At 38.1% G+C, this 10,814-nt stretch overlaps 1 protein-coding gene across 1 annotated transcript in view; it reads left to right on the forward strand.

Moving 5' to 3' along the window:
* Window positions 1-7,290, forward strand: part of SCAMP1 (secretory carrier membrane protein 1) — a 42,776-nt gene extending 35,486 nt beyond the window's left edge. Inside the window, exons 7-9 of the mRNA XM_063319354.1 lie at window positions 339-440; window positions 2,357-2,474; window positions 4,317-7,290. Coding sequence (XP_063175424.1) covers window positions 339-440; window positions 2,357-2,474; window positions 4,317-4,481 — 385 coding nt within the window. The 3' untranslated portion in view covers window positions 4,482-7,290. The remainder of the gene's footprint in view (window positions 1-338; window positions 441-2,356; window positions 2,475-4,316) is intronic.
* Window positions 7,291-10,814: the final 3,524 nt, after the last annotated feature.

The raw sequence follows: 10,814 nt of genomic DNA on the forward strand, positions 1-10,814 counted from the left end.
TCTTCATGTATTGTAGCAAAACTTCTACATTTAGTCTAAGAGGCCCGAACAGAACACTAAGGAATAGTATTGTGCTGCTATTCTCACCTCTGTTAGAGGTGCAGGTGACAAAAAGACTATATTAAAGAAGGAACAGCTCTTTTAAATAAACACTCTACAAACCCACAGAATTACCGATACTTCAGGTCACTGTCAATAAATGAAATGAATGAATAAATAAATAAATCAATCACTTTTCCTCTAGTTATTACAGAAAAAATAATTATATTGGTACTACAGTATTTGCAAAAAGTCGTTAATTTCCTGGTTGCTTTAATCTTTTTTCCCCCTTCTTTCAGGAGTGACAGTTCATTCAGGTTCTTTGTGTTCTTCTTTGTATATATCTGTCAGTTTGCTGTACACGTACTTCAAGCTGCAGGATTTCAAAGATGGGGAAACTGGTGAGTATTCTGTTTGCTGTAGCATTGTACTGTCTGTGAGACACTCATATTTGACAGAGCAACTGCAATGCAGTCTGAGTGTTTTCTTAAAAAAAAATCTTGTGCTCACTGTCAGTTGTTAAATTTAGCACTCAAAAAAAGCATTTTTGGAGTGCTCTTAACTGGAAAAGTGGGTGAAACGCAGCCCAAGATTGTCAGGTACTTCTGTTATTAGGCTGGTCAAAATTTTATCCTTCAGTGTAAACCACTTTGAACTATTCTTTTATACATTACCTCCTCTATTTTGGTAGTGTGTGGGGATGCTATTTGCTCTGTATTTAAGGTAAAGACATAAGCAAAACTTAGAGAAAAAAAATATAATTTAGACAGCAATAATATACTGTTTGCATATTATTTTGTATCATCAGTTATTTCTAATTATATCAGTATACTTACTAGTTATTAAGGAAATTTATACATAAAATTTGAAGAATGAGTTAATGTATTTGGGTGAATATAGTGATATATCTTTGAAAAGCTCATTTGTCCGAGTCAGATCCTTGTTCTGTAATAGTTGATTTTTGTTGTTGCTGCTTTTAAGTATATAAGCTTTTACATGAAGCTTTCGTTTATATTATCTTTTACTTGAGCTTTCGAGATCTAATATTTAGATTTTACGAGGAAAAACTATTGGGAATCAGTCACCATCCTCAGAAAAGAAGCCAGCAAACTGGAATTAACTAAAATCGTGTCTGTAGTAGCCAGGTGGTAGCACGGAGAGCTGTGACTGGCAGCACTGTAGTTGGATAGTGACACTTCTCTGTATTGGCGCTTTTTCCTGCTAACCTCCAAACATACATAAGGCAGACAAAACAGCATTGCTTTAGAACTGTAGTGTAAGGAAGGATCCTGTTTTATTATTTTTTGCGCTCGAATCTGCTGTATTGCTTTTTCATAGATACATCGATTGACTTTAACAAAATAAAAAAGTATTTTAGAGGGCCAACTCTCCACATATGTGGAGTGTGCTTTTAAGGATACCTGGGGAAAGGGTATGAAAAGAGCATCAGAAATGTTCATAACATCAGAAAATGTAATTTTTTGATTATTAGCAATAAATAATTATCAGAAAATGCTAATTACAGTTTGGATTTTTGAGTTTTGTGATAGTGTTCAGTTGGACGTAAGGGATATCAAAGCAATTTGAAAAAGGTAGAGGAATGTTTTAAGGTTGTTCAGGTTTACAGAAACTTTTTGCTTTTTTTTCCTGTGGAAGAATCTTTTCCATCTTAATGTTCTATTTTCCTTAAGGCAGCCTACTTTTTGTGGTTGCAAGTTTGATACTGTATTTTTCTGTTGGTGTTTCAATTTTGAAGAATGGTGTAATGTTTGAAGTGCATACTGATAGAGCAGTCTTTTCTATTAGTTAATCTGATCCTATCTACTTAAAAAAACTATCATATTAACATCAATTGAGAAACCATCACTGTGTGGATACAATTAAATGAGTCTTCCCACATAGAAGCTGCGTGCATGGGGCATGTTTTTGGCTTATATTTAAAGGAGTTAAAAGCTATCTTTTTAGGGGCATATTGTCTTCCACAAAATCACGTAGTCTTAAATCGGTCTGAAATGACAGTATGACAAAAAAATCCCCAAAAGTTGATGAGCAACTCTCTTAATGTTTTCACAGTTCTGCTCAAGGATAATCATCTTTACTACAATTTTTTGTATAGTTTCACTGCATGTGTTGGGAAAAACAGAAAGCTCTAAAAGCTTAGTGTAGAACCAAAATATGCTTATGTAAAATCCCCATGACTTCAAAAATATTCACAGTGGAACAGAACGAGGTTATAAAGCTTCCCTTGATATGGATACCTGTGGTTGAATGGTTCATGTGCCGTGCTAGTAAAGTTTGTCCTTTCTTTTTCTTTCAGTGGGTGGATTTCGTCTCTTACTGGTCTTAATAAGAGTATTCCTGTTGGCATTATGATGATAATCATAGCCGCACTTTTCACAGCATCTGCTGTTATCTCCTTAGTTATGTTTAAAAAGGTAAGTTACATATTATTCTCTGCTTCTGTTTCCTCTGTTTGACCTGGATTTTGCTTTCCTGCATGAGAGGGGTGCTCCCTCACAAAGTAATGGAGATTAAATGATATTCTTGGGGGTGTGCCTTACGTATTAACAACTGTACTTTTTTGCTTATACTGTTGTGGAGTTACAAAATGCCGTTTGTACAACGCATGTATTTTCTGCAAACTAAAAGGGGGAAGGATAGCTCTGAATATGAGAAATTGGGAGGTAAACCCACAATGAAATGGTAGGTGAATGCACTGGACACAATGATTGTACCTGTAGATGCCAGGTTGTAATTTTCAAATCTGTGGTGATTCGTCAGGCGGAGTGAGGTGTGATTCAAATGATTGGTAGGTTTCAGCTCTTAGCAAAAGCACTTCCATTAAAATCAATAGAAGAGGGAGATGCCTGGCACCTTAGAAAGGGATTTTCATTTCTCTGCTTATATTATTTTATCATTTTGTGGTCAATTAATGATTGCATAGCATAAAAGCTCAAAGAAAGATGTTTTTTTCCCTTGGTTCCTTTTTGTGAATTTCCATTCGCAAGACCTAAGTTTAGATACTAACGTGCTAGTAAGTTTTTATTGTTGTTTAGATTAAATGTAACTGAGAATTCTGATGATGATGTGCTGGCAATTCTAATAATTCAACCTCAGTTACAATTACACTTAAAGATTTTCACATACCCAAACTCTCCTGGCTTACTTACAGTAAGCTAGAAATTGTAAGCATTGCTGCGGAGATGGCCCTTCTCCTTATTTGTTTTCTGCATAAATACTCAGATACAGGAGAAAGAAATGAGCAAGAAAAATGTATTGTGGAGCATTTTTTTGCACTTTTCCTACCGTATGCATCTGGATTCTTTTCAAAAACCTGCATACTCAGATGTGACCTGTTGCATCTTTATGGATGAGAAATAGTGGCATTTATAACAAAGAAAAATGTTAATTAATTTTCCTGCTACACTTGAATGAAAATGTCTTTGCAATGTTATTTGACACCTTTATTGTGACTTGATTGAATACGAGTCTGAAATAGCATTTTAATTTTAATGCTCAGGTAACTGGAAGTTACTCAGGATTTGGTTTTCTGTTGTAGTAGAGATTATACGCCATATTGTTTAGAGTGTTTGTAAATCATATTGTTTAATACCTCTGCTTAATGTGCAGAGCTATTGGTCATCATACTAGCTTAGCAGATACATATCTGCATTATTAGGATATCTTGTATTTTTTAATATTCAATCATAGCTTTGCTTGTTCTTGTAACCATCTCAATCAGAGAAATTAAAATTTTTCTAAAAATTGATGTGGAAAAAAGCTCACCAAAATGTTATTGAAACTGAAATCAAAACTACTTTTTTGGTTTTGTTTCCTGCTGCTTTTTTTAATGTAATGCACCCTTACGAACTCTTTTAATGAGTACGACAAGTTGTATACAAATTGAGACAGAAGATATTTATTGCAATCTATGAGCCCTGAATTATGCTAAGGATGCAGCCTGTTTGTGTATTTAAATATGTTATTTCAGTAGATAGATACCACACACATTTTAGTAAACACCTATAAGACCCCTCTGAACTTGCAGAAGGTTACAGGTATTCCTACAGTCAAACTGTTTGTGCAGCAGGGCAATCAAAAGTTGTAGGTTTTGTGGGGAAAAAAGTTCATTTACTCATTTCTGGATCCCCCCAAACACATGAGCAAACCAGATTTCTGCACCAGACAACTTCGCTTTGTGTTTGAGACTTTGCTATTAGTCTGCCATGAAGTGGAATGTTCAGCACTGGTTTTTCACTGCTTTTCTACCTCCCCAGGTGCACGGTCTCTACCGCACGACTGGTGCCAGTTTTGAGAAAGCGCAGCAGGAGTTTGCAACAGGAGTGATGTCCAACAAAACCGTACAAACGGCTGCAGCTAACGCTGCATCAACAGCAGCAACCAGTGCAGCTCAAAACGCGTTCAAGGGTAACCGAATGTAGGGAAACATAAAAAGTGATCACAGTTCTCTCCAATTGTACTTTATTTTGCAGTCACTTACTATATTCCCTAAAAGCCTAGATCAAAATTCACACAGCATGTTTGTCTCTTCTGCAGCTGTGCATGGGTAAAATGGGAAATGTTTGGTTTATTTTATTACAAATTTATTTATTTTAAAAAGATAACCATTCTTTGCCCTTCTTTGAGATGTTGCAATTCTAGACTATAAAGCCTTCCATATTTTACAGGGGATAAATTATTTCAACAATTGGCCTGAGAATGAATTGTGGCATATAATGATCAAATAAATGTATTAAGTATTTGGAAGGTTTTTTAGTGGTTCACTCCGGTATTTTTTTAACTTCAGGAAAGCACTTTGGATCAATTCTTTTTCTTCATAATAACTTTTTTTCCTATTTGTAGTATAAGAAGTGGGGTAGACTGAGAGATGTAGAAAGTTAGGTTTGGCTACTGCTTTTGCAATTTCAGCAGCTGCTGGAGGACAAATACAAGTAGGGTAGGTACTATAAATTCTTTTCTTGGGGTTTTTTTAGGATAAGTCTTTTGATATGAATCTGTAAGCTTGCATGAATACTGTTGAGTTATCTGATCTTGTTAAAATAGTGTTTTGGTCCAGAATTTACCTGCTCCACTTTATAATTATAGCGTGCGTTTGTATCTATTTTCATGGAGTATTCTCTACCTGTGAGAAATGACTATGGTGCATAAACATTCTCTGTAATAGAATGTGTAATGCAGTGTACAGTTTAAGGGAGTTAACTGATGGTTTCAATCACAGAGCTAAATGATTATATATTTGCTATTTTTAAGTTCAGTATTCATGTCTTGGGATAATAATTTTGCTGGAAAAGAAACCAATATTGACTTTTAGAACACTAGTTTCTTGCCCCCCTTCCCTCTTCTACATGCAGTGGTATTTTTGTTGTGTTTGGGATTTTTTGGGGCTTTTTTTTTTTTTTTAAGTGTAGATTTGTGTTTAACAGTGGTACTAAATCTATCTCTAGCCTAGTCAGCCACTCTGTTTACTGCTTGTCCAAAACCCTAAATATACAGTATTTAATTTTCTAACAGAAATATTGTCTAAAACCAAGCTTTTTAAGCAAAGGCATTTAACAGATACTTTAATTCATTTTAACATTAACTCAGCCATGTCTGTGATGTGATCTAAGCTGGGAGGGGGAAGCTTTTAAACTATTTTGAGTTGGAAAAATGAGAAATCTTCGTTTTAAACAAAGTTAAATTTTAACTCATTGAACCGGATGCCTAAGAGGTTAAATTGGTGCTGTGGAACTGAACAATCCATAATGGTACATACCATCATAATACTCTAGAACATAATCAGGTCTTAGTATAACATCACGTTTCTCTCCTTTGAAAGACTATTTATGTTCTTGGATTGCCTCATGAGTCTTATGCACAATACTTGGGCTGTTTTTTCAAGCTCTGTTTTAGAAATGAGAACAGGAAGGACCACATCCCACAACCTGTAAGTATATTCTGTGGCCGAAATTAATTCATCTCTTAAAGTAAATCCCTTTTAGTAAGATAGCATAAAATTCTGAGGCACCTCCATGTTCTGAATGTGGAACGACTTTCATAGGTTCTTGTTCACTAGACTGTATTGATAATAACAGAAGAGCATTACAAAAAATAAAACCCCTGGCTTAAGCCCTGCATCAGTATTGTACTGTTAGCATGAGGTCCCTGTTAGTCTCCTTTCTTTCAATAGTTTCTTCAAATCCAACTTGAATTTGGATAAATGTCGTAGTTTCACCTATGCTGAAGTTCATATTAACGAATATACTCGCTTCTAAATGTTCTCTGCATCATAGAAGTTAAAACCAATTTAAATATTCTGTGTAATAGGGGCTCTAAAATTTCATACTAGTGGACATGCAAGCATTGAACTTGAATTTGTGTGGGAATGTTATTAAAAGCTTTCCAGATAAAAGCCACCATTTTCTGTTGAGATCAGGCATCATCCTTTCTAGGAGCTGTATACCAAGATTGTTCTTTTCGTAATCTTTTGAATTTGAGGGTTGTATCTAGAAAATCTACTTTTAAATCTAAATTTAAGCAATTCTCTTGGTATCTCTTGGATAGGAGTCCCAGGGACATCATCCTTGCAATTTAAGTTGAAGATGGCATAATAACATACATTACCAGAATATATTATGGAAAAAAACAGTAGGAATAAAACCTGAATTTGGCAGGTAGATATTTTTTTTCCCCAAAATGTTTAAAGGTTTTTGAGAAAACAATTTAATGTTCTGTGTATAGGGAGTGTGGATTTCTAATGTCATGGGTTGAATGAACAGATTTAAACCTCCTAAGTGAAATTCAAGGTTCAGTTTCATGTGAATTGTTTAAACCAGAAATCTCTGCTACTTTGCAGCCCAAAGGGGAGGGAGAAATTTGAGTTTAGCTTTGACAACAGAAGGCTGATACTTGTTAAAATATTTTGTACCTAATGAAAACTAGATTTTACAGAGTTATGGCACCCACTGAAGCTGTCATTTTGTAGTATTGTGGCAAATTGAGTACAAAGTATGAAGTTTAAACACTGGAATGTCACTAGTCATTGATCTGTAATTTAGGAGTCAGTTTTATTTATCTGAGGGATGTTTGTATATTTTGTAAATTACTAACAATGCTCTGCCATCCTGGTGAATGTCACGGTTCTGTACAAATGCACTTCTTCTGTCCCTCTGTTGCATGTCTGAGTAGTTCAGAAGTTTTGTATATTTATTGTATTAACACAGTGTAATAGAATAAAAAAAAAAACTTTTTTCCTGGCTGTTTGCTTTGTATAGTTTTGAACAATATGGGGATTTTTCTTCTAACAGTCAGGATAACGTGCAGGGCCTATCATCTGTGTAAAAGTCTCACTTGGTTTTTGTAATTCTGTATAGAAATGCTGTATTTCTGTTGAAATGGGGAAGCAAAATGTCCACTATCGATATAATACATTAGGGTACTGAGAATTAGTCTACTCAACTGTTAAAAAGAAAATTCTTACGCGCTTGCAGCCCGCTTTCTTGTTCTGTAAACTCACGAGGGTTGAAATCTAAATGTGTTCTGTCATTACTGAATGAAATTCTACAGGTATTAAGTGAATCCTAAAACACTATTGGAAAGTAAAATGAAGTTGCTGAAAACAGCATTGTTTGGTAGTGTTTATTTTCCTAATTTCTGCCTATGAATTGACATTTCTGTATCGCTCCTGTGTCTTGCTTTTTCTTTTTTCAGTCTGTTGATTTTTTTTTTTTTTTTAAATAATATCAACTGTAACACCTGCTCTCCAGTACTGAGTTCATTGCTGGGTTTTCTTTGCAGGGCAAAACGTCTTCTAGACCCCCGTAACATGGTTACGTTTGCCAGTGCACAATACAGAGAGCAATGCTCTGAGGTACAGTCAGGATTATTTTGGGAGATAGCAGACATGAGTTTTTGAAGACACGTGCACATGCATGCATCATTTAGTAGTGAAGTTCTTCATCAGCTTGATCTGCTGCTTTGTAATTTACGGATCTAGGATGGCAGTGGTAGCAGACTACAGAAACAGCTTTTGTCAGCATTGGACCAGTCATGTTTTATGGTTCGAATTATTACACAATTTAAGTGCTATTGTGGGGAGATAATTCCCCTGGTTTGCTGAGGCTAGTTTTCCTCAAGAGTTTGTAAGCACGAAGTTGGGAAGGCATGCGCACAGAGAGAAAACAGCACAAGGAAGAGAACTGTGATTAAAGATACCCAAAGATATACTTCTGGGAAGATATTTCTGCCAAGGAAAGGGCATGCACCTGGAGTGTTCTGGTTATGAGTCAGTGGTAAGGCACAGTGGATCAGATAATTAAAATAAATGTGTGTTAGGTTTCACTCAGTTACATTAAAATGTGTAAGAATTAGTTTGCATTTTATTTTTCCTAAAAATTAATTTTATGCCTGCAAGTAGCCTTTATTCTCTTCAATAGAAAAATCAGGAAGCCTTACAAAAGAAGCGGTGCAGACTTCTTACCTCAGCAGCAGAATACTAGTTTAAGTTTGTGCTAAGATTAAACTAGATACCATGTCACACACAGCCAAGCATGGGGGGGCAAGGGGGAAGTGTTGATGGGAATTATGACTTGTGGATCACGCTGCCATACATTCTGCTCTGGAAAAAAAAAATTAATTGTCCAGCTCTTTAATGGAAGCAGATACAGCTCATCTAAAATGTACTTTTTCTTGGATGAATGGATAGTGGTTACACCAAACAACACTGATTTTGTTTGTTTTACTTGCCTTTCAATATGCTTGGTGCTACAATGTGATGATGCGACTCTATATGTATATATAAAAAAAAACATAGTGACTGCTTCAGCACGTGTTCCTCCACATTGCTCTTAGGTCAGTCAGAGGTGAAGGAGAACCGGCCAGTGCAGAGGAGTTGCTCTACAAAGCGTTGAGAAGACCAGGTTCTGCTGCTTTGTACCCATGGTTCAGGAGGGGAAACTTTTAGCTGGTGAGATGGAAATTCCGGGCTGCTTCTTGGTGATGAAGTTTGAGGTTGTGTAAGTAATTGTCAGCGTGCTGGGAACAGGAAAACACGGCCTGCTTTGGAGTCCAGTTACTTGTGACAAGGCGCTCAGCTTTTCTGCTCCACCAGCACATACCACCAGAGCTGGGGCCAGGCCCTTGGAAGAACCAGCTGCCCCTGACCACTGATGGTGCTGCTGCAGCATCAGTTGCTCTGCTGCTGTTCCAGCTGACGGTGCTGCAAGTAGATTTTACGATGTTTATAGCCTAATTAAACAATCGCACATCATCTGAGCTGTAGTCATTGCACACGTGCCAAAGCACATGTTGCCCTTTTGCAGTGCAGGGCACTTGTCTTTGCTGTGCATGCATTTTTTGGTGTTTTAGAGAAAAAAGTTGATATGCTGCATTGAGCATATGATACTTTTGCGGGGGTGATACTTTTTGTCCAAGGTAAGAATCACAGAAGGGTAGGGTTGGAAGGGACCTCTGGAGATCATCTAGTCCAACCCCCTGCCAGAGCAGGGTCACCTCGAGCAGGTTGCACAGGAACGCGTCCAGGCGGGTTCTGAATGTCTCCAGAGATGGAGACTCCACCACCTCTCTGGGCAGCCTGTTCCAGTGCTCTGCCAACCCTCCTCATGAAAGTAAAGAAGTTCCTCCTCATGTTTAGGTGGAACTTCCTATGCTCAAGTTTGTGCCCATTACCCCTTGTCCTATTGCTGGGCACCACTGAAAAGAGCCTGGCCCCATCCTCCTGACACCCACCCTTGAAGTATTTGTAAGTGTTGATAAGGTCCCCCTTCAGCCGTCTGTTTTCCAGACTGAAAGGACAAACGTCTCTCAGCCTTTCCTCATAAGAGAGGTGTTCCAGTCCCCTAATCATCTTGGTAGCCCTTTGCTGCACCCTCTCCAGCAGTTCCCTGACTCTCTTGAACTGGGGAGCCCAGAACTGGACACAGTACTCCAGGTGCGGCCTCACCAGGGCAGACTAGAGGGGGAGGATGACCTCCCTCGACCTGCTGGCCACACTCTTCTTGATGCACCCCAGGATGCCGTTGGCCTTCTTGGCCACAAGGGCACATTGCTGGCTCATGGTCATCCTGTTGTCCCCCAGGACTCCCAGGTCTCTTTCAGCTGAGCTGCTCTCCAGCAGGTCAGCCCCCAACCTGTACTGGTGCATGGGGTTGTTCCTCCCCAGGTGCAGCACCCTACACTTGCCCTTGTTGAATTTCATAAGGTTCCTCTCTGCCCAATCTCCAATCTGTCCAGGTCTCTCTGTGTGGCGGCACAGCCTTCTGCTGTGTCAGCCACCCCTCCCAGCTTTGTGTCACCAGCAAACTTGCTGAGGGTGCACTCCATCCCTTCATCCAGGTCATTGATGGATATATTGAAGAGAACTGGACCCAGTACTGACCCCTGGGGAACACCACTTGTCACTGACCTCCAACTAGACTCTGTGCCCAGAGTAATGTGATTGAATTTGCAATTATTTTTTCTTTACCTTTCTCTGCTAGACCGAACTACTGATCCCACTGCACCCGAGTGATGCCTAAAGCTGGTTAGGGACACAGATTCCTGCACTCAGAAGTTCACCGAGATGAAGATGCCACAAATCAAATAAAAGGCATCTATTTGAACCACAGGAGCAAGACAACAGCTTTATATTCCTGGCCCTCTGATATTAATAATATACATTCACTTTCCCATTGCATCACCATTCTAAACCTAACTGAAGTTTGGGGGAGGGGTTACTGGAACACAGAACTCTGTAATAATTCACACAATTAGAGAAC

The sequence above is a fragment of the Chroicocephalus ridibundus genome, chromosome Z, assembly GCF_963924245.1.
Source record: "Chroicocephalus ridibundus chromosome Z, bChrRid1.1, whole genome shotgun sequence".
In the NCBI taxonomy this organism is placed as follows: Eukaryota; Metazoa; Chordata; class Aves; order Charadriiformes; family Laridae; genus Chroicocephalus; species Chroicocephalus ridibundus.